Below are 23,390 nucleotides of genomic sequence, written 5' to 3' on the forward strand. Positions count from 1 at the left end.
CTCACGGGAACCCGTGAAGTCATAATTACAGGTAAAGAACTCCAAATGAACAGTTCAGTGTTGCAGATTTGATCCCTATTTTGTGAGTCTGAGCTCATCACTGACCTACAACTCCATAACAAAAGCTGTCTTTTGTACATGGCAGTGATTGTGCTTATTTCTGCTTTTTTTGTGCATTTTAAAAGGGTAATTAAGATGATCTGTGACTGTAAATGCTATTAATACTTGATGCATATAAACCTGAATAACCACTGCTTTTCTGAGCCACCTTTATGAAGCACCCCTCAGACTTTTTACGTGTGTCACTACAAGCCAAAGTTGAAGACAAACAAGGCAGGTCAAGTTGGTCTTGTTTGAAGTTTTAAGAATATGACAATAGCACCGTATCAAACTAATGTAAAGCATACTTCATGCATCTGCATATATATATATATATATATATATATATATATGTATATACGGTATATGTTGATGGATAGCTCTGAAATTTAAGTTTACACAAGTGTTAAATATATTTCAAGCTGACAGACATGAACACTGCCACAGTTCAATTGAGAATAAACCTGAATGGGTCCTTATTCAAAACTGACACATTGTGGTGTCACATGACCGCTCGTGCAATGTTGGTAAGCAATTTAAAATCTCAAGTCAATCATTCACAGTGCATAGAGCATTTAGTTTGCATAACTGCAGATATACTTGGAGAGTGTGTGTGTATATACTGTACAGCACTATGCTGAGGTTTTCTCATCCCCAAATCTTACATGCCATTTACAAAGCTCTTTAAAAAAAAAAAAAGATTATTAAACTCTGGTTCTTTACGTAGCATTTAGTGCTCCAAATTCAAACAGCACAGTATTACAGTTCACAACCATTTGATAAGGCAGGTTATTAAAAGTACTTTTCAGTACTCTTGAGTCATCTTCATTACAGGCCTTCATGTTATACATGGCTATATCAAAGCATGCCTTAGTGAAACAAAAAAAAAAGACAAAAAAACTTCAGCTAAATTATCAAAATGAAAAGTTTTACAAACATTCTTTGGTTGTGTGTGAAGAGGAGCATTCCTGTGCTTTAATTTAATACTTTGAATTTGGCATTTCTTAAAAAGAAACAAAAACAGTGGACCATTGTAGACATACACTGACTTAAATACAGGCAAAAGAGTGATGACTTTAACTACAATATTTATGGTAATTCTCACAAAATAATATAGAAAATCTAGTGACAAAAAGCATACTTTGATTGATTGTACACAATACTTTCTCTTCCCAGGTTGCCTAGACAACCCCCTCCTCCTGATGGCCTTCCCGTCTCTTTCACTTCTTCTTGGCAAAGCGGCTAAACTTCTTCTCCTTGTCTTTCTTGGCAGAGCTGGGCTCAGGGAGTGCAGCTGAGGAGGAGGGAGGGGGCAGGCTCTGGGCTTTGGCCCCCGAGGGCCCCGATGCCTCCTCTGCTGCCAGGGGCTGAACGGCCTTTTCCATGGCCTGGCTCCAACGCTGGAGCTCTTCCTGAAATTAAACACACGCACACATCGCAGCAGCTTAGAAAGGGAAGTCCACCTCCGGAGGGGCAGTGAGTGTTTTGGTCTCCCAGTCTATTAGCATAAACAAGCAGAGGTGGCCACGCTTTTAACAATGAAACTTGAAATGCTGGTGAGGTTAAACTGGGGTAATGTAGATAAAGACAAACTCACTGTCAGCATTCTTATTCTGTGAGGCTTAATGATTCCCTTAGGGTAAATTTCTCACTAGCTGATAGTGATTCAGAAAGAAACACGAATAACCTCATTTATGTCAGAATCTACAACCTTGCCAAATTGCTTAGACATGGACAGCAATGCTAAATGGAAACAGTTCGGAAAATTAAATGCAAATGCGTAACTGCTATCTGTAGCATTGCAACCTGTGATTACTGCTTTACATAGGGTCAGCAATTATATGAGATGCCTTTTGACCAGAATAATTCAAGTCCAGGAGAAAGTCAGATTTAATTCAACTCACCTCGTCTTTACACTGGAACAAAAATTCGCTGCCATCTCCAAGCCTGTAAAAGGTTAAAATTATATAAATATTAGAAGCACTTATGTTTTACATTAAAATCGCTAGAATGAAATCATGTTAACATCCAGACATTTCCCTGAAATTGGCAAATAAGTGAAAAGATATTTGAGTGGAAGTCATGTTATTAAAGCAAATGTATGCTGTTTATTGCACATATGGTGCAATAAACCATGTTGTCAGATATTGCCATTTTGTCAAAGGCGCTGGCAAAATTAAGATTACGCACCAGTTGTCCAACTTGCACCTGGTTCAGCCAGTAATGATAAATAATTATTTATGGATGCTTGTAAAGGTCACACTGGCTGACCTTGATGTTTTTAGCTCTAGAGTTGATGCGAGGGGGGATATTTTAATTCACATCATGATCTTTTACCAAACCTTAGCAATTACTTTTCAGTTGCTAACCTAACCCAGAAGCAAAAACAAAACAGTGAATTAAATCAACTGCTGCCTAATGGATGTCAAACTCCAAAGCCACCTCTTGATCCTTATAACACATGCTCTTCAATACTAGACTATTATTTCTCAACATCTAACAATGCCAGAGATTAATGTTGTAAAGGGGCACATATGTCCCCAAGGCATCAGTGCTGAAGGCCACCTCGTGTGTATACAGAGAGCAGCAGTATTTGACGCCCTGAGACAAAAACATTCGTATTCAGAATTTGTTAATATCAGTGCAGTGTTTCCTGCCAACGACTACCACACCACCCTAAAGCAGAATATATTAAATCCCATGTTTTACAGTTGCCAAGGTGCTTTTTTCAGGCTTCTTTGATTCAAATAGGACTCAATCTTAAATTGATCTGCCTAGTTTATCCCTCTGAGGACTCTTCTATGTGAACCATGTTTGTGCATCAATGCTGTAGTGTGAAGCAGATTTGTAGTTTTGTTTGTTTATTTTCTGGAAGTTTTCTTGGTCTCCAGTATTTTTCATGTCTTCCACGGTTTGCCTTAACTATGATTTTCTTTTTTTTAATGGCTCTTTGGGTTTTGTAAATTGCAAGCTGAAAGCACATTGATGTATTAGCTGCTTTGTAGACATCAGCAGTCTTTGGTTTCAGAACTTCAGTCAGCTGCTTAGGACAACCCATGGCTGTTGAGTGATACCAAAACTTTAAAAGTCAGAGAATTTATCAAACTCTGACAATTCCTTATGACAATTGCTGCAGCAAGAGTACTGACAGGGACTAGAAAGAGAGAGCATATTTCTCCTGTTTTGGCTTCCCTTCATTGGCTTCCTGTTAAATCCAGAATTGAATTCAAAATCCTGCTCCTCACATACAAGGTCTTAAATAATCAGGCCCCATCTTATCTTAATGACCTTGTAGTACCATATTACCCTATTAGAGCACTTCGCTCCCGCTCTGCAGGCCTACTTGTTGTTCCTAGAGTATTTAAAAGTAGAATGGGAGGGAGAGCCTTCAGTTTTCAGGCCCCTTCGTCTGTGGAACCAGCTTCCAGTTTGGATTCGGGAGACAGACACTATCTCTACTTTTAAGATTAGGCTTAAAACTTTCCTTTTTGCTAAAGCATATAGTTAGGGCTGGACCAGGTGACCCTGAATCCTCCCTTAGTTATGCTGCAATAGATGTAGGCTGCCGGGGGATTCCCATGATGCATTGAGTTTTTCCTTTCCAGTCACCTTTCTCACTCACTATGTATTAACAGACCTCTCTGTATTGAATCATATCTGTTATTAATCTCTGTCTCTCTTCCACAGCATGTCTTTTATCCTGTCTTCCTTCTCTCACCCCAACCGGTCGCAGCAGATTCAATTCAATTCAATTCAATTTTATTTATATAGCGCCAAATCACAACAAATGTCGCCTCAGATGGCCGCCCCTCCCTGAGCCTGGTTCTGCCGGAGGTTTCTTCCTGTTAAAAGGGAGTTTTTCCTTCTCACTGTCGCCAAAGTGCTTGCTCATAGGGGGTCATATGATTGTTGGGCTTTTCTCTGTATCTATGAAGCGCCTTGAGGCGACTTTTGTTGTGATTTGGCGCTATATAAATAAAATTGAATTGAATTGAATTGAATTGAACAATTAATATCTAACCAGTTAAGATCTAAGACCATTTTATCAAAGAGCTGAGCAGTGCTTATATTTATTTGTAATTTGCATATAAATCTGTCTTGGCTGCCTGTTTTTTCCTTCATAAAAAAAATCAAGAGGCTGTGGTTGATTTTTAAAAACCAGAGAACCACACCAAGGTAAAAACTTGCTACAATCCATTCTGAGCAGAGAATTTAATTTAATTTAATCAACTAAATTCAACGTGTATTGATTAACACTTGTATGCGTGAGGAATGTGAGTTTGCATTTAGCTTCTATCTCTTATCAGTTTAAAGGAAGCTTTGGGAATTTTTTTTTTTTTTTTTTGCTCCCTTTGCAAATGTTAAATGGTAATACCAACATCCATATAACGCTGTTAAATATAACACTGAAGTCAGAAAGTGATGAGTTTAGAAACAGCTTACCTCTGTCCAAAGGTAAAGGAAGAAAATCCACTTTTCCGTATCTCTAAATCTGTTTGAATAACTCCCCATTTGAGTAATGGCTACTAAGCTGAAGAGGTTTTGGTGACAAAGGGCTATTTCTCAGCTGTAAATAGGACCGAGGGCTGAGGGGTGTATTCTCGATGTCTCTAGTAACTTCCAGTAAATGTAATGAAATTTCAGTCGGGTGAATTTTTATAGCACCTTTTGCTTCTCATAATAAAGAACTCTGGAGAATACAAGTACAAACCACCTTTTCTTGTAGCTCTTAATAAGTCAATTTAATAAGGTCTTATATAGTATATTTACCTTTCCGAATAACATAACTCAGGTAAACCTATGATGTAATTCTTACCGTAGTTTGGCGACGTGCTTCTTTTTCTTGTAGTTGGTGAGGATCTCCCAGTTGGCGTTGGTGAGGGGCAGGGGATCCTCGCCATGATACGTCGTTCCGTGGCCAAAGCTTTTGGCATCCTTATAGACTGAGAGCTGACCGGGCTTTAGCACACAGTACAAGTTGTTCCATGACCTGACAGCGAAGAAGAGGCAGGAGCAGGAAAAAGAAGGACTTTAACATCATTTCAGGTTAATTTCTGGCAAGAACACGAAATGAATTACATTTAATCCCCATTAAAGAGCAGCTACCTCACCACTACATTGAGACTTCATTTTGTGAGAACTAATTTTAAATAAACCTGCAAAACCCACTGTTTTGCGATATCTTTAAATAGTAGTAATATTATTTTCTTATAACGAAGTCCTGCAAGATCCCTGACAAAAAGCACTTTTATTGTAGGGCTACTTTTGGCAGCTTGTTTATTGAAAAATTGATTTAAAGCAGAACTGATCCATACTTTGAGGTAAAATATAGATCTCCCTTTGCTGTTTTAACAAGTTTCAAACTTACTCGAGTTGGTTTTAATCCATCACAATGAACACAAATTGTGCTGAATGGTCAGTTTTTGTAACGCTTTTTAGGTGTGGTGTGATTTCAAAAGCACTGTGCGGTCAGTAAAATAAGGAAAAGTCTCGATGTTCACCGTGACAGATGAACAAACATAAGCAAGTAATAATAGGCTCATAGATTTTCCCAACATAAAGAAAGGAAACAATGTCTGGAATAGTCAAAGGCATGATGTAAAGACCATATTAGAGGCAAACACAGTGCTGTGGTCCATTTGTTATCTACCTATTTGAAGCCTTTTTTCCTGAGCCCTCTACATCATGTTTGCGGCTCAACATGCCCTCCTGCAGCACAGGCTGGCCTCTGAGGGGGTCCGAGGGCATGGTGGCTGCTTTCTCTGGTTCCTTTGGGGTCACCACCGAGACAGAGGGCTCCAGCTCCAGGGAGGCACTCTCTCTCATTTCTGACTCTATGGGCACCGTCGAGTCACCGGCCGTCCCCTCCTGCAGACCCGAACTAGGCTCCGCTTCACCAGACTAAAGCAAAAATAAATAAATGAGTTCATGAGAAAGTGAACTTGTCTCCTTAGAGAAGAGATGAGAGCTGATTCATTCATTGAGTCAGTATGCTGAAACAGAGTTGACAACATTATAAATACAGAAAGCTTGTGCTGATTGAGTGCGGTACTAACCAGAGTCTGTTCCTCAGCAGTATAGAACTGTGAAGATTCTTCCACAAAGCCCGTGTCTTCTCTCCTAAAGGAAACAGGGCAGCATGAGAGGACTTTTAAGAACAGCAGGTGTGGAAGTGTGTATGTGGAAGAAAGAGAGATCAAATGCGACTCATTAAAAGTTTGCAAAACATTGCATTTGGCTGCTAATACTTTTTTTGCTCTGCACAATTTAGGGTATTAATATAAATACTTTCATTTTTAACAGACTAATTTCCTTTAACAGATGCTCACTGCAGTTTTTTGTATTTCTCTCTGGGGCTTAACAACAGAAGGATTGACTTAAAACTACGCTGCCTTTATCATCAGACTTACACTTTGATGACACTGCTACCAATTAATACTATGCCCTCATGCATATAAAGTACGAACATGAAAGCCAGTGTGTTGTATGTTTACCTGCTTTCTTTATCTGAGCGTTGCCCATCTTTAATGAACTGCTCCACCTCCTGCTGCTGTTTTCGCAGGTCCAACAACTCCAACTGCAACACAGTGGCGAACAAGGATCAGTAACCTGGCTAGCTACAGGGTAAATGAAACATGTGAAGTAATCAAATTACTGCAAACCACGGGTAAGATTTTTGCATACCGTAGTGAGGCGTTCCAGTGCGGAAAAGCGTTCCTCCCAGGTGGCGGTGGATTTCTCGAAGGCCTCGTGCCTCTTGAGGAGCTTCTCAACCTCGTCCACGTTTTGACCCAGGTCTTTGCTGGTCACGTAGGGCTCTTGAGCGATCAGCCACGCCTCCGCCACAGAAGCGTCTCGCGCAAACTGACAGACCTCCAGCACTAGACGCAATGAAGCCACGTCATCATGAGAAGTTTAAGATATAAAAGTCTTTCTTTTAGATGTGTTCATATTATGCAGCGATCCCTCACTTGTAAGGTGAATGTTATGACTGGGGGGTGCATTATGTGACAAATTGGGGCATTGTTGTAAGTAAGCAACTATTTTTGTATCCTTGTTGTTAATGGAGGCTTCTGATGAACAAATGCCTGGGAGTTACTTTCTGAACAGGGATTTATATGCATGAGCTTTCACATATTTTAACCATATGGCCTTTGGGATATAAGTAAAGATTTTTAGTTTTTTCAAAGAGATAATGTATGTAAAGGGTTAGGGTATATTTTCTGGGTTGAAGTATAAGATAAGTGTAATATTACTCACAGAGGCGGAGCCAGTCCCATCTGTCATCCCACTTGAACATCATCTCCTTTCTTTTTTCCATCAGCTGCACCAGTTTCTCTTTGATCTGACACAAGTAGTATGGTCTCAGTTACATATCAGTATTATTAAACAACTCAGCCCCAAGACTGCCCATTATCCTCTAAGAATTAGTATTGTGGAGTAATTAACCAAATATTAAATTCAGGCCGGGGTCAATTGCTCATTTAAATTCTTTTAGCTTTTCCATTTCTAATTAGTGTTTGCTCTATAGTCTCCCTGATGAATGTAAGATGAGTGGAATTTTTTATTTCACGGCAAGCCAATTGGTTCCATTGAGCCAGACAAGAACAATCACTCCCAGAAAAGTAATTAAATCTAATGAAAGCAGCAATTTGAAGCCCAGCTGAGGATGAAAAGGAGCTGTCTTTGCTGTTGAAGGCTCACCTCAGCAGAGTCTCGGTGCTTGCGTGTCAGCAGGGCTTTGCCGAGGTCGACGCAGTCAGTGAATTTGGCTCCCCTGGCTTCAATCTCCGAGCGGATCCCCTGGTGGTACTTCTGCAGGAGCTCAACGGATGAGACGTCCCTGAAGCAGAGAAATGATGGATGTTAAGTGATAACAGGTAATGCATGAGGTTTACCTACCTCTGTTGGTAACAACTGGAACTGCATTGTTGCAGTCGGCTCTGGCAGACTTCCAGTGTTCTCTATTCTAGAATATTATGCTGAATATCTTTAGGAAGATGAATTGTGTCACATAAATAGGACAGAGCTATTATCTCTTGTGAACAAAGTGCCATTTATGAAAAATTAAAGCTTTTCTTCTAAAATCAGACAATAAAATATATCTTGCCGCATATCTGAATATTCCTCATTAAGATGATTCATCCAGAAGCGAATTAATGTGCAACACAAACAAATCCATTTGGAGCAAATGAGTAAACAAAGTAAATGTAAAATGCAAATGTAAATGTAAATGTAAATAGTAGCAGAAATTGTTTTACAAATATATTAAGTGAAAGACATACTTCATAATCATTAACTAAATAGATATGTTATTACTTAGTTGAAGATGTTCTGTTCTTTTAACTCTGTTATTTAAAAAGGAAATACATGTGCAGAGATAAACCCCAGAAAAAAAGCTCCACTTCTTTCCCTCCACCTCCTAAAAACAAATATTGGCACAGTTTTTGGTCTTCAGCTACCACAATCAGATTTTATCTCTTGTATACTTTATTTTCTTTTTTAATTTCTATCTGAGTATTCATTATTTCAGATATTGCAGATAAATTTGATTATTAATTTATCTGAGTGTGCATCCCATATAGCGTAGTGGTAAGACTACATGCCTTTGGAGCGGGAGTCACAAGTTTGATGCCCCACCTGGGGCATCTGTATCCAATTGGCTCTCCTAAACTCAGGGACTGCTCTCACAGCTAGAGATTGATGAGGTACAACAACAAACATGCTACGGCAAGGGGGAGCCAGGACGCCAAGTCAGGGGGGAGATATCATCCCCCCAAGTGTGAGAGGAACTGAAAGATGCAGCACAGCTAACCGAAGGCCAGACGGTCCTCATCTGACATATTTGATCACCTGGGCTTCTCCTGAGTCTCTATCTGCTGGATGATGCTCTCCATCCAGGCCATCAGGTCTCGCACCATGGTAAAGAAGCGGAACTTCTCTGCTGTGTCCACCAGCTCCGCCCTGCGTCCGTCGCTGGCATCCAGCAGGCCCTTCCAGGCTTCCACCACCTCCCTCTCTGTAGTCTGAATATCATCTGCCTTTTCCCCTGCGTACTGGGCGTGAAGCCTTGAAGCTGTTTCCTGGAACTGCTGAACCTGGAGTGAAGGAGAGGGACAAGTACAAGTCAAAACATGGATGTCATCTGAAGAATGACGGGTGATCAAATATGGAGGACCGTCTGGCCAAGGGAGATGCTTTAGGGGTTTTGGTTTCCCTGATGTGACGAGAATCATGTCAGAGAAAAATATTCTAAAAAATATTTTAAATTAATTTATTATTATTTTATTTATGTAAAACTAGAAGGGGATCTTTAATTGGTTGAATGATAAGATCACAAGATAAATGTGACTAGGGAACACTTATTTTTGCATTGCACTTCTCTGAAATATAAGATTTTTTTATATATGAATATTTGCACAGTATGTTGAGGGTAATGCTGTGACTTTTAACGTGGTCAGTATTATAAGTAGTTATTATTGAATTTTGAGAGGCCGTGACATTAGTTGCTACAGTGTGGTGTTAACGGGTTAGCAAACAGTTGCCTATTTACACATCTAACAGACGCGCAGCAGCATTTGCATTCATTTGAAGTTGTGTTTAGAAATCTGGAGAATGCAGGCAAAATATCCACTGCTTTTAGCTCTGTTTTTATCGTCCACCAACTCCCGGGGGGGGGAGAGTACAGACCTCTTTAAACCAAATCTTCCACTGTATTTACCAGTCTTTGTAACTTTGGATACTGTTTCCAAACTTAGTGCTACTGAACCAAATAGAGGCCAAACTAAAACAGAAAGGCTTTCCTTAGAAAATAAAATAATGTTTCTTTTTTCTCCTCACTGTCTTGTTTATAAAAGAGCAGTTGCTGATTTCCTGCAGCCAGCATGAAACCTTTTAAAATCACAGCACGTCACTTTAAGGACATTACATGAATGATGTTTATGAATTTTAAGCTTTTCACATTTCCCTCCAATCTAGTGTCTAAAGTATCTTAAAATGCTGGGAGCCCCTTAGTTGTCTTCAAACCAAAATTATGCAAAGGTGCAAAAGATTTCAATGGCGTCAAAGGGATACTGCTGAATGAGGCCGTAGTTCTGCAACACCTTTCACGTTACATAGATCGTGAAAGGTGTTTCACGTTACATAGATCGGTCTAACGCGCATAAATACTTTTATTCCTAGACCTTTAATTGTTATAGTCTCCTTCTTTGCAATAAGTTGTGGGCAGGGATGGCAAATTTAAGAATTACTATTCGCACAGCTTTTTTATTGATTCTCACCTTTTGAGAAAACTCCTCGCAGTTACCCAAACATCACAGCACTCTCTTCCCCCCTCTAGATATGAATCATTAAAGTTACCTTCTGGCCACTGCCTAGTGCATTCCCACTGAGTAAAAGGCCTGATCCCTTTGTGTGTATTACCTGTTTGCCTAGAGTGGTGATGTCTCTCTCAAACGCGGCGTGCATTCTGTGGAAAGACTCTGCTTTGCTGAAGTCCTCACCCACATCTTCAGGCAGCTCTTTCTGCTTGTCGTGGATCTGAGCCACCAACTCCTTTCCATCATCAAAGTACCTTAAAGAAAACAGATGGATGTCTGTCTCTTCAGCTCTGTGTTTATCATCCTACTTAAATATCAGATGTAGTCATCACGTTAGGTTTAATTCTTTGTGACGCTGTTATCGCATGCATATGTTTTCTGTTTTGATGCCTTTAGTCATGCCACAGTTTAATACAGCCTAAATCAATCTGTATTCACTTATTTGGGCATGTGACATTACAGGATTAGACACAAAAGCTTCTGTTTATGTCCATTCAGATTACTGGACATCTTTCAGCCTGTGGAGCGGTTTGTCAATACTGTTTTTCTTACTTGAGCAGTTCATAAGATGCTGTCAGGAGCTGGGCGCGAGTGTCGATGAGCTCCAGCAGATCAGCCCAGCTCTCATTGATGCCGTCCTTCCACTCCGCCAAGGTTGCCGCCTCACTGTGCCCGCCTTCGATCAGCTCGTCTATCGTCTGGTTGACCATGTCCACTCGCTCCTGACCCAGCATTCCCGTCTCTCGCGCAAAGTCTCTGAATTTATCCCTCAGAAGCTGAAGGAAAAAGATTGTTTTGTTTTAAAAAATCCAAAACCACACAGAATTTATATGTGATTAAGTGATTGACTGACTTCACTTCACCTAAAATCACTGAAAATGAAGTCAGTAAGAAGTAAGAATGAACAAAAACTTTGAAGCTGTGGCAAAAAAAAAAACCCCAGTTTGATCAAATATATTGCACAGCTTAATAAATTCAATCTTTAACTTGATCTTCAGATTTAAATAGTAATTCTCAAACCCTTTCACACAAGGCAAGTGAAAGATGTTTTAAATCGCTGTGAGCACGTCCTTATGTTTGGACTGAAATAGGTTAAACAAAAAGGTTAGCACTTAAGCAGAATAATTGGGGAAGACCACATGGAAGTGCGCTGCACTAATCTATCCCAGTCAGTGTAAAAACATCCATCTGTGTCACTTGGACGAAAATCTTTCCCATTTTGTGGCCAGCCTGTCTCCCAGTTTCTCTCCCTCTATGTGCTATAATTGTTTGTATATAAAATACCGTGACGTGATCCAGGTCCTGGCCCATCTCCTGGGAGGATGCCACCACGTCCCTCTCTGAGATCCACTGCTCCAGGTCCTCCACCTCTCGGCTCAGTAGGAAGTGATTGAATGTGAGGTCCAGTTTCTTCCTGCGGTCCGCTGCCAACTCCTTCAGGCCCGCATACTGCTTATCTACCTGGCTCTGTCGCCTGATGATCTCTTCACTGCAGAAAAGGTAAAGGGAGAGAGCAGAAGAAAATGAGATCTAGGGAAATTAGAAAAAAAATAGCTCACAGAGATTGAATTTAGGTTTACTCTAGATGAGGCATATGATTAAAATACCAATTTTGCATGGTTGTCAGTCTTATCACACTAAACCACAACTGACTGGGACAACATGAGTGAATTAGCATCCTGACTAAGAGTTCAAATGATTTTCTTCAGCGTGTACAAACCCATCAGGGTGCTCCTCTCCAAACATCTTTTGGGCACGGTCAGCCAGCTTCTGAATGGAGTCAGCATAATCATCTACCGCCTGCTTAAGGATCATCTGGCGTTTCAGCATCAGCATGGCGCTTTGTTCATCCTAGAGAGAGAAGGAAAAGAAGAGTATGTTATAGTACTCCAGATGAACTCTCAGTGCAGGCTGCCACTTATAAAAAGTGTGCCACCTTAATTAAAGGAAACTCAAACCATGTAATTATGTTAATGGATGCAGAACTGCTTGTTTTTTTTTAGCATAATATGGCTTGTTTTAATTTAGATCATTAGATCAAATTTGTATATATCTGTGGTCTTCCTCTTAGCCTCACCTTGGCTTTCTCATCAGCGATCATGTAGAGCTCCTGCTCCCCTATCCAGGCTTCAGCCTCATCAGCGTCATTGTAGTACTGCTGGGCCAAGTTGGAGCCATTCAGCCGCTCTCGGCGCTTCACCATCTCATCCTGCAGCCGGGCCCATGCCTCCTCTAGCTCCTTCAGCTGGTCCGTGATTCGTTCTGCCTCTGGTTTGCCCTCTGCACCAGCGGCGATGGCCATTCTCCTTCCTCGCTCTAGTACTTCATCTACGCGGGGCTGGTGGCCTTCGATCTCCTTCTGCAAAGTCTAAGGGACAAAAAGATTGTGGACCTCAACAAGGCTTTTTGATATACAGAAACAAAGACTTGATATATTGTGCAGCCGACAAACATATATTCAGATATATTCAGCTGAAAATTAATTTATTACATATTATACACCAAGTATACTGTAAAAACAAAGCAGATGGAGCTGAAACATACTTACATACATACATAATTACTTACTTAATTATGCCAAGATCTATGGAAATGATTGCAACTATTGAGATAATTTTTCAAGTTGCTAAGAGTACTTGTTGATTTTCTTTTATCTTTAACCACTGGTAGTATAACATGACCCATCTCGCTTTGGTTTCTAGGAAACAATCAGGGGCATTTTCCCTATTTTCTGACATGTTATGGAAGCTGTGATTTATAGACTAAATAAGAAAGTAAATTAATCAATGAAATTAATCAGTGTTCCATTTTTTAGCTAACCACAAGTTATTATGCAGCTATAAATCTCTACCTGGTTCTTCTTCAACAGCATTTGCACAGTTTGAAGATTGTGGCCATGTTCTTGTGACATTGCCAGGGGCATCCTCTCCTCAATCCAGAGCTGGGAGAGAGAGAAAAATAAAGGAAAAGTAGGTTATGATGAAGAGGACAGAACACAGCTGAAATTGGTGAAGAGATTTATAAATCTATGATGTATTTGTTTAAAAAACATCCATGACCAAGTGACTTGTATTGAATGTTTAACCCTTGACCAAATGTCTTAAACAGTCAAAATCCTTTTTTAAGCTCTCTTCAGCTGACTAGAGTGGATTAAGGCAGTGCAACCCATGAGGGATTAAACTGTTCTTTACCCAAATTCACCTTGAGAGGAAGTTTCACAGTGAGAGCTAGTAGTTTTGCTAGTTCATACTTTAGGTTTGCAAATTTTAGCGAAGAAATAAACCTTAAAGTTTACGTTATGATAAGGTCTCAGCTTTGTGGTATTCAAAAGCGAACACAAATGTAACTCTAGCACTTAACGGCTTTTATTCTCAACTTCTGCAATCGGTCATTTTGTCAGAGTAGTGACTTTGAACACTTTGCTGTGAAAATGGATCCATGCTTACGAGCTCATCAGCCAAGTCTCTGTAGAACTGATGGACAGCTTTGGCGGCTTCAACCTTGCCCTTGCGCTGGGCCAGTGGGGTGAGGAGCTGCTGGAAGTCTCTCTGCAGGGCCTGCTGCTCAGCCTCCAGTTCCGGCTGGTCCTCCCTGCCTCCGCCGTGCTTCCTGACAGCCTCCTGGAGTTCCTCCAGCTCCCGAGCTCGGTCACGGACCTGGTTCTCCATCATCTGGCATAGGAAAAAAACATGAAGATGAATAACCTTTCAAGCTACTAATCAGGATGTAGCAGACGGTAAAAGTTAGTCATGCCATTTATGTATGAAACTGAGCTCAGACACAGTTTTTAATTCATGTAAATTTTCTAATATAAATTCATAGTACAGATCGCGCTTATGTTTACAATTTAGTATTTAGCGTAGCTTGTGTTCCAGTTTTTCTTTCAGACAAATGCAAAGCTTTTTGGAGTTTGTTGTGTTTAGATGCAAATAGTAAACACAAAGATGATCACACAAAATAAATCCTAAAGCTATAAAGCCTTCATTCCCAGTGATTTAATTCTGTTTAGTGGGGTGCTCGTATGAAGAGGAACTGCAAAGAAAAGGCAGCATACAAATCTAAAGTGTGCAGAGCATGGTGCATTAAGAGACAAACCTGGTGGTTTTTGAGCAGGATGTTGGCTTTAGTCAAGTCTTTAACATCCTCCTCTCCACTCTGTAACTGCTGTTGTAGCTCACCCAGCCACTTCTTCATGTCAGCCAGGCTCTGGTCGAAAAGCTCAGAGCGGTTGGCATCGAATAGCAGCCGTGCCTTCTCCTGGGTGGTGGACTCCAATTTGTCCCACAGCTCATGAAGTTTGGCCAGCTCCTCCGTCACAATTGGCTCAAACTCTGGTTTGAACTCCATCAGCTCCTGACCTTCCTGTACTTGCAAAAAACAAAGACGAATGTTTCTGTGAAGGAAAAACACTGTATGACTTTTTTCTAAATAAGGTACATGTATGGGGAATGTCAATACCTACTGTAAAATGCCTCAAATATGAATTCATTTGTTAATTTGGTTCCTTATAGAAAAGGTCCAGGTATTGCTTTTCTATAAGTTATCTAAAGCAAGTGAAACACTTAGTACATGAGTATATTAGTACCTGTGTACATTTCAGATTTTTATCTGTTGACATTCAAAGAGAGTGAAATCTGCACACTCTGAGTGTCCTTCTTTTTTTATCCTTCATACTTCTTTTCCTTTGCTTTAACTTACATCCTTTTTATTCCAATTAAAATTATTTGTTGCACACTAGCTCCTACTAGCACACCACCCTGCGCTTCACTGAACATATTCAATTAGCTTGTGACAGATAACATTTCTGAATCTTTAAATTTTGCCATCACAAAGTGATTTTTGTTGCTATTTTCAGTGAACCGACCCTAAATACCATATGCAAAATCCATCCATCCACTGGATAATATCTTCAGCATGTCCTGGCTACACTCAGTAGGACATGCCAAAAACACCTCACTTAGGAGGCATTTTGATTCATTTCCTCTGTGTGAATCACCACCTTATCGTGGTGGAGGGGGGTTGTAGGCCCTAGGAGCTATGTTGTTGGGGCCGATCTGACCATGGTAGTATCTCCGATGGCAAATTTGTCCTGGTTTAGGCGGCAGATGAAGAGCCATTCAGAGAGGTCATTCTGGACACATGCTCAGGGTAGTAGTGAGCGTCTGGTGACTGCCCCTTAACCCATGGCGCCTAGCCAAGCTTAGTCCAAATTATGTACCTGGGTTCACCCTCCTGTGGGCCCACCACCCACAGGGGGAGCTGTGGGGGTTCAGTCCATTGTGATTTGAGCAACAGTCAGTCATCTTCTAAAACTGTACATGTAATATAAGTAATATGCGATGCTAAATAAATAAAACCTAATTTCTAATCTGTGATAGGCATCTTACCACTTACATTACTTATTTACTGGAATAGCCATGACATTCATTGACTAAAGGGAGCCTTAATTAGTTGTTGTAAAATGCAATTATAAAGAGATTGAGCAGCTCTTAAGCAGAAATCATAATAGTTCAGTAATGGGTAGCGTTTAACTTTTACTGACCTGATCTACTTTGTTGAGCCAGTCCTTGTTGGAGGCCAGCTCGGCCATGAAGGCTTGATGTTTCTGCCACTTGGTGTGCAGGTTCCTGGCCTCATCGTATGATGTGTCTTGCGCTGTCAGCATCTTTTCATTGATCCATACTGTCAACTGAAGCAAGAGTAAGAACATCTAAGATCCATGCAAAAATGCCCACTATACTCTGGAAAGTCATCTAAACATTAACTATTGACGTTTATGCAGAAGCAACTTTACACAAGCAGGATTTACTTCATTATCTTTACAAACACAGCATTTACCAATTAGTAAAATGGGACCTCAATTCTAAACATTAGGACAGGCAAAAGCACAGCGTTAGAATAAGCACAGCAGGATGCGCTTGGCAAATTAACTCAAATAATCACGAGATAAAAAGAGGAAAACACTGTGATGTCAAGTGCGAGTGAAGGAATAATTAAGCTAATAATTAATGTGCTAATTGATGTTTCCCAATGGCCAAATAAACTGTAAACTGACAGTGAACTTACATCTTGCGTGTTTTGCAGGAAGTGCTGCAGGTCACGGTTATCTCTGAGCTTCTCAGACACCTCCTCAGCTCTTCGTTTATTCTTGTCATGCCTGAAGTAAAGAAACACACACAAAAAAACAGGAAAATGCATTAAACATACAGTATTTCTTTTCTCTAAGAAATCCCTCTGTGACACACTTCAAACAAGATGTAACTCACGTATCTACATGAGCTCCTCCTCCACCGAAAAAAACGGCTTCTCTGCTACACTGTGAAGAATACCTCTGACTTAACGATCAATATCCATTACTGCAGGTGCCCGTCTACCAAGCTGAATTATGGGAGTTAATGGGAGTCACTCCCATGCCCTCTATACACCGTCTTGTTGATGTCTTTTAATTGCTGATCTTAACAGATTAGATCAGTACCTGTGGTTATATTTTGAAAATAGGAAAATCCTTCGCATTATAATCCTGCTAAAATCCTGAATTTCACATTAGATTTTTGCTTAAGTATCCATTGCTTTTCTGTACTTGTATGACTTTTCAGACTGAGCTACATTCATTTAACATTCATAGTCACTAATTACTCTACAGATTAGGATTTTTAAATCATCATCAACTCCTTGATCCCTTCTAGAATTGCTGAAATCACGTGAAGCTCAAATACTATTATATCAAAACCCTATTTCTCCAATGCACTGCCCTTCTGTCAACACTTCACTTGAATGAATGCTGACCAAAAACCATGCTGACTGACCTTTCCTGGATCGAGCCCATTTTCTCCTGAACTTTCCCAGAGTACAGGTTATTGTTGTCCACCAGTCGCTGTCCGGCCTGCAGCGCTCCGTCAATTTTGTCCTCGTTGGCCTCCATGGTGCTCACAAAGTCTTCATGCTTCTTCAAAGCCTTCTCTGCCCCGGCCAACGTGTCAGGTTTGTCTATGTGGGCTAGAGTGTACTCCTGCAATAAATCAGGAATAATTGTATTGGGAAAAAATAACAAGAAAACAGAAAAATGCACGACCTTAAGAAAGGCTGTGTGTCAGCACTGGGCGTTTGAACTGACCGTGTCCCATTCTTTCATATCACAAACTTTTAAATACTTGTAGGATCACTAACCCTTCATTAGCAAGCCATCCCATGTGGTAACTGATGACTGTTCCACTTAAACACAACATTAAGACAAGCCATATTATTTATGCATTACCTGGTTGTTGAGGATCGCCTCTACTGCTTTGCCATCTCTCAAAAACTGCTGGAAGCCCAGAGCCTGGTCCAAAAAGTTCTTGCGGCTGTCCCACATTTTCTGGAGTTCAATCCAACCACGGTCCATGCCCTTTAGCCTCTGGTCGAGCTGTTGGTACTGAGGATCGTCCTCCTGACCCTGGGTAACCTGAGCGCCAGTGTCCCTCACACGGTGAAAGTCCTCTTCGTGGTTGTTTATGTCTTCACGCACAGCATCGTGAAGGCTCAGCTGCTCCTCAGCCTCTGGCAGCGTGGCGGGCATCTCCTCTGATGCAACAGCTTTCTGGGTCTTGAAAAGCCAGGACTGGAAGTCATCCATGTCTTGAAGGAAGGTTTGCAACTTGCTGACCTCACCCAAAGAGTCCTCTCTGTCTTTCAGGGTGTTTTTGAGCATGTCCCAGGCAGCGTCCAGCTTTCCTCTGCGGGCCAAAATGTCTGCTGCATTCTCCGGGTGGTCCTGGGCCAACTGGTCAGCTTCTTTCCGCAAGAAATTGAGCTTGTCGTCGATGGCGGCTAAATCTCTCTCTATACCGAAAAGTTTCCGCTGGATGGTCATAACAGCTGCCAGGTCATTGCCTAAGTCCTGCGTGGACTCAATCACCCGTGTCTTGTCTCTGATCCAGGCCTCTGTCTCGTCACACTCCAGGCCGTAGTTGTGCAGACTAAGAGCAGAATCTACTTTCTTTTTCTTCTCCTCTACCATCGCCTTGAAAGCCTCCCATCTAGGAAACAATATTTTATATAACAGAGGTTAATACTCCGTGGGTTACTGTTGTTATTAAAGTATCTTTGATAATGTTTAGTTATGGATGTGTGATTTCTTAAAATAAGGAAAGCTCTGTTTCTTTCTGCATGCCCATTTTTGCAGTGCTGTGCAGAGCTTGTTATAAACTAAAAATAGTTTCAAGTACTAAATTAAAGACTTCTTTTCGGAAATTTTGTTGAATGTCATCTTTGCATTAAAGTCATTTCAAAACCTTATACAGTATTAAAGCTTCAGATATGCATCTTTTTTGTTATTTGTCTCAGGTATAACTGTGAACTTCATTAACTGCACCTCTTATTCAGTCGCGTCTGACATTCCTTGACTTCTTTGGTGCGAGGGTGTCTGCTGTCCTCGAGCTGTTTTGCCGCTCTGTTGACATCATCTACTCGCGACTGGAAATTTCCCATTTCTTGAGCTAAAATACTTAATCTGAAAACAAGAAAAGGTTGGTTAAAACAGCACCTGCACAATCTACTGGATAAAAATACATGATTAGTAGATGTAATGCTATTTGCAAAATATACACAGTTTTAATCAGACATGCAAATCTAATTCAGGAGTGATTAAATGCTTAAAATCTAATTTGTCTGTGCACCTGTTCTGTACTACTTCCAAATCCTCCAGCTTCTCAGGCACCTCTAAATCCACCAACCACGTCTCCTTCTGGCCCATCCACAGTTCACAGGCATCTGTCTCACTGAAGATGGTGTACAGAGCCATAGTGTCATCGAGCTTCTTCTGCCTCAGGTCAGCCAGGGACATGAGCTCCATGTAAAGGTCCTTGATGTCTTTCAGTCGTCTCTGGATATCTGGGGTGTTTTGCAGCTCCTCTGGTAGTGCGTTGGCCTGTTTGGACAGAGCATCAATAGTGGCTCCATTCTTGATGGCTTCGTTTTTCAAGTTGCCGTGCTTTTTCAGCAGCCGCTGAGTGGTGTACTCGTCGTGGCCGACGTCATCGCTGCTCATCTGCCTCTTAGCGTCCAGCAGCCAAGCCTTGAGTTCATCAGCATCTCCCTGAAACTGGAAGAATGTCTGCGTGTCCTGAAGGTTCTGTTTCCTAAATGCAGCCAGCTCTTCCAGCTGCTGCCACTGCTGCTTTAAGTCATCTTTGCATTCTTGAATCTTCGGGGAGCCAAAGTGTTTGGCCTCAATCATTTTATCTCCCTCAGCTAGGACCTGCTCAAGATGGGCACGGCGGGCTCCGAGCTCATCTTCAAAAGCGCTGTGTTTGCTTTGGAGAATCAGCACGCTCGTCAGGTCTTTGCCATAATCCAGGGAGGAGAAAATTTGCTCCTTCTCCCTGATCCAGCTCTCCAGCTCTGTTACCTCCCACAGGAAGTTCCAGAAGCGGCGAGACTGCTCCAGGCGAGCTCTTCGCTGGGCAGCTAGAGCACAAAGTTCCTGGTAGCACAAGTCCAGGTGCTGCACCCTGTCCCTGATCACCTGGGGATCACATGGCTTATAGCCTAAGGAGAGAGCGAATGACAACATAAGTGTCATCTATGTCTATGTGCATCTATTTCAGCTTGTAAGTACTAACACATATTGCATGCCACTGATATTTATTATACTGTGTCCAATCCATCTTATTGTCAAGTATATCTGAGGAGGATAAGAAGAAGAAGAAGATGCAGAGATGAAGAGTAAGAAGAAGAAGGTAAAGATGAAGAAGCATCATCAAGGTGAAGAAGAAAATTAGTGGTTGGGTATTATTTGAAATGATTACTTCATAAAAATTCCACCTGCACACTTTCTCATGTTACTTTTTAAATAGTTTTGGACTTACTATCTCCATTGGCAAATTTCAGAGCAGCAGCACTGGCATTCTCTACCCTCTCTGCCTGCAGAGCAATGTCATTCTCCAACAAAGCATGTTTCTGTAACAGGTCTTCCACTTCCAACAAGTGTTTCCCAAAGTCAGGAGAAAGCAGACGGTCCTGCAGAGGAAAAGAAGCAACTTAATTCACTTAAACTTTTCATTTTTACTTTCTTCCTTTTAAAATCTTTTGCTCTTACCTTCATCTCATCCATCCAGCTGATAATGTAGAGCATCTCCTGGAAGATCCTCTGCAAGGTCAGATTCTTATCCAAACGCCCCCTTCGAGCCTTCAGTAGGTCCTGCAAATAGTCCCAAAGACGCAGGACGTTGTCTTTTCTCACATCAATCCGTTTGGCATCATGATAACGCTCCAAATCCAACTCCTTTGAGATGTCCACCAAGGCCTGAACACGCTCCTCGTATGCAGCGATGTCCGTCTCAATAGCGTCATGCTTCTTTTTAGCCGCTTCCACCGCTGGCAGGTCATAGCCGAAGTTATCCTGAGGAGGAGAGAATGGAGGGTGCTAAATTATGGACAATTTTTTTTAACTAAAACTAACTAAAGACTTATGGATTTAGACTGAAACTTCAGAACAAAAATCCACCATGTCACCCCACAAAACATTTCATAACAGCTTTAGTTCAGCTGCTGTCGGTTTACCTGAGCCACTAGTCTTTGGTTCTCCGCGAGCCAAGTCTCCCTCATGGCAGCCTTCCTGTCAAATCTTCTCGCCATCTGTTCCAGCTTCTCCTGTCTGATCAGCTCGTCTCTCAAGACACGCTCCCGCTCATGCTCCGCCCTTTCCAGACGCTCCCAAGCCTGCACATAGATGATGGGAATCATCATGAGGATTAGCAATCTGCGTTAGTCAGTCATCATAACAACTACAGCAATTTCATACTTTAAGATCTGAAAATGAGAAAGCTTTCCTCATTTTTAAAGAGTTTAAAAGTAAAGTTCAAGTTCAGAGCACCCCTCCTGGAGCTGGTACACTTTAAGTATTATGTGTAATGACACTGCAGATATCTACTGATACGCCTAAGAAATCTTCAACTTAGTTCAAACCAAGCTGTGCTTTCCTTTCTGTCTTAAAGTTCTTTTTTTAATTTTCTTCAATAAAATGGCTTTTATGTTGTCATTTAGGATAATACACAACAGGCTTGCAGGGGTAATTAATTTCATTTGTGTTTTAATTGTTGCCTCGAGCATGAACTTAGCTAAATTAATAAACTCTGTCCACCCGAGCAACCCCAAACCACAAAGATAATCTTCCTATTACAGTTGATCTTCGGCATTCTGATTCTGGTTTGTCTCCAAATGGCATCCAGGCATCTCACCCTATTGATATCTGCAACCAGGGCTCCCTCTTTAGGTGTGTAAACTCTCTGGTTGTTGGCTCTCATTCGACTCTGGATGGTGAACAGCAGCACTTCGAGGTTACCTTTCTCCTGGAACCTGAGAGAAAACAAGAAATTAAGAAACTGGACAAAAAGTACTGCTGGACATCAGAGACTCAAAATGTGGTTTTAGTGTCAGGGTTACAGAGCTCCTGATCCAGTTTCCATTGTGACTGTAATGCGTTGAAGCTGTCACTGACTCACTTGGGTGGCTTCTCTACAGTGCGGTAGGTGTTGAAGGCCTGAAGCTGCTGCTGAACGCCGCTGAGAGAGTTTGCAAGTTTCCGGTTGTTCAGCACGACAATGGTCTGCTCGATCCACATCAGCAGGTCTGACGACAGCGTCTCGTACTTTTCGATCATCTTCTCCGTCTCGATGGCTTGATCCAGAACCTGGAGAATAAATAAGATAAAGTAAGTGAACCGGGCAAACTCGCATAGAAAATGCACACCACCCTTCCAACTCACCTTTCCTATTCTCTTGCCCTCAACAGCGAGTTGTTTCATCTTGGAGAAGTAGTGGTAAAATGCCACGACGTAAGTGATGATGGACTTCTCATCTGGGTTCTCTGTGAAAACATCTATAAAAGAAAATGGAAAACAAGTCAAATAAGTCATTCCCAGCCAAACCAGAGACTATCACTCGTCTTCTTTCCAGGAAGCACAATGTTCACAGTCACTCGCCTTCTGGGTCTAACAATTTGGTCACACCAAGCTTCTGCTCTGCAACGTTGAAGGCATTCTGGAGATTGTGGGTCGGATTGGATCTCTTTAAACTGTTATAGTCAACCAGATCAGGGCTGGGAGAGAAATATAGAGGGTAAGAGAGTATATTGCAGAGAGAGAGAGAACGAGCAGACGGATTTCATGTGTGTTTACACTTTAAAGCTGGAGAGAGTGGCTTTGCTATTCATCTCCCCTTACCGATGTTTGTGTATGAGAGCATTGAAGGCCATGCCATCTTTCCAGCTGGTGGTGAAGTTTGTGATGTTGATGCTGGGATATCTGTAAAACAGTGAGGAGACGTCACGGACTGAACAGGAGGAGGCTGCTGTTTAAAATCAGCATCTGGGTTTCGTCCCACTTCTCAAGCTTTTAGTTCTGGAGTTTAAAAGCCTTGAAGGAAATGGTGTGCGTTCTCAGAACGGCAGCATCTATTTACTCAAAAGATCACACTTTTTCTTAAGGATCTTGACAGACATAGCGAGAATAACAGCTATATGCTAATAATAGCTGGATGCTAATAACCATACTTCAAATGAACATCTTTTGGGAGATGCATTTGTTTTAAAGAGACTGCTCCCACTCGTGCCTCCACACCAAAAATGAAGACAGACACTGATTTGCTTAGTTTGTAAGTCGCGGAAGAAGAAAAGAGCTATCTGAGAACAAAGGTAGCAAAATCTGTCTACAGTGTCTTTTACACCATCTCTGTTAACTAGGCAGGGGGGATTTTGTTAACTTCTGCCATGTTGGGTTTCCTTTTTCCGCATCTACTAGTTGGTATAGACATGATTAGAGTTATCAGTCTACTCATAAAACAAACATTTAATGAGTATATCCAAAAACATCAAACTACTCCTATGAGAAATATTATTTATGGCTTAATTTAAAAAAAAAAAAAAAAAAAGGAACTCTACACAGCAGCACATTTATCTACTTAAGGTACTACTTGGTTTATTTTATTTTAAATATTC

At 41.2% G+C, this 23,390-nt stretch overlaps 1 protein-coding gene across 3 annotated transcripts in view; it reads right to left on the reverse strand.

Annotated features, from left to right (window-relative positions):
• Window positions 1-814: 814 nt before the first annotated feature.
• sptb (spectrin, beta, erythrocytic) overlaps window positions 815-23,390 on the reverse strand; it is a 42,410-nt gene continuing 19,834 nt past the window's right edge. For all 3 annotated transcript variants that reach the window (XM_006798776.3, XM_006798775.3, XM_035911080.2), the window contains 32 exons: window positions 22,618-22,698; window positions 22,378-22,493; window positions 22,162-22,274; window positions 21,899-22,086; window positions 21,635-21,752; window positions 20,958-21,116; window positions 20,494-20,796; window positions 20,264-20,414; window positions 19,073-19,943; window positions 18,769-18,906; window positions 17,674-18,433; window positions 17,225-17,427; window positions 16,485-16,575; window positions 15,961-16,107; window positions 14,514-14,780; window positions 13,865-14,089; window positions 13,270-13,359; window positions 12,496-12,786; window positions 12,139-12,269; window positions 11,703-11,907; window positions 10,971-11,194; window positions 10,522-10,672; window positions 8,953-9,197; window positions 7,804-7,942; window positions 7,360-7,444; window positions 6,784-6,980; window positions 6,594-6,676; window positions 6,156-6,219; window positions 5,750-6,000; window positions 4,916-5,089; window positions 2,004-2,046; window positions 815-1,511 (listed from right to left, as the gene is read on the reverse strand). In XM_006798776.3, coding sequence (XP_006798839.2) covers window positions 1,320-1,511; window positions 2,004-2,046; window positions 4,916-5,089; window positions 5,750-6,000; window positions 6,156-6,219; window positions 6,594-6,676; window positions 6,784-6,980; window positions 7,360-7,444; window positions 7,804-7,942; window positions 8,953-9,197; window positions 10,522-10,672; window positions 10,971-11,194; window positions 11,703-11,907; window positions 12,139-12,269; window positions 12,496-12,786; window positions 13,270-13,359; window positions 13,865-14,089; window positions 14,514-14,780; window positions 15,961-16,107; window positions 16,485-16,575; window positions 17,225-17,427; window positions 17,674-18,433; window positions 18,769-18,906; window positions 19,073-19,943; window positions 20,264-20,414; window positions 20,494-20,796; window positions 20,958-21,116; window positions 21,635-21,752; window positions 21,899-22,086; window positions 22,162-22,274; window positions 22,378-22,493; window positions 22,618-22,698 — 6,496 coding nt within the window. In that variant the 3' untranslated portion in view covers window positions 815-1,319. The remainder of the gene's footprint in view (window positions 1,512-2,003; window positions 2,047-4,915; window positions 5,090-5,749; window positions 6,001-6,155; window positions 6,220-6,593; window positions 6,677-6,783; window positions 6,981-7,359; window positions 7,445-7,803; window positions 7,943-8,952; window positions 9,198-10,521; window positions 10,673-10,970; window positions 11,195-11,702; window positions 11,908-12,138; window positions 12,270-12,495; window positions 12,787-13,269; window positions 13,360-13,864; window positions 14,090-14,513; window positions 14,781-15,960; window positions 16,108-16,484; window positions 16,576-17,224; window positions 17,428-17,673; window positions 18,434-18,768; window positions 18,907-19,072; window positions 19,944-20,263; window positions 20,415-20,493; window positions 20,797-20,957; window positions 21,117-21,634; window positions 21,753-21,898; window positions 22,087-22,161; window positions 22,275-22,377; window positions 22,494-22,617; window positions 22,699-23,390) is intronic.

The sequence above is a fragment of the Neolamprologus brichardi genome, chromosome 19 (assembly GCF_056152115.1).
Source record: "Neolamprologus brichardi isolate AB-2024 chromosome 19, ASM5615211v1, whole genome shotgun sequence".
NCBI lineage: Eukaryota > Metazoa > Chordata > Actinopteri > Cichliformes > Cichlidae > Neolamprologus > Neolamprologus brichardi.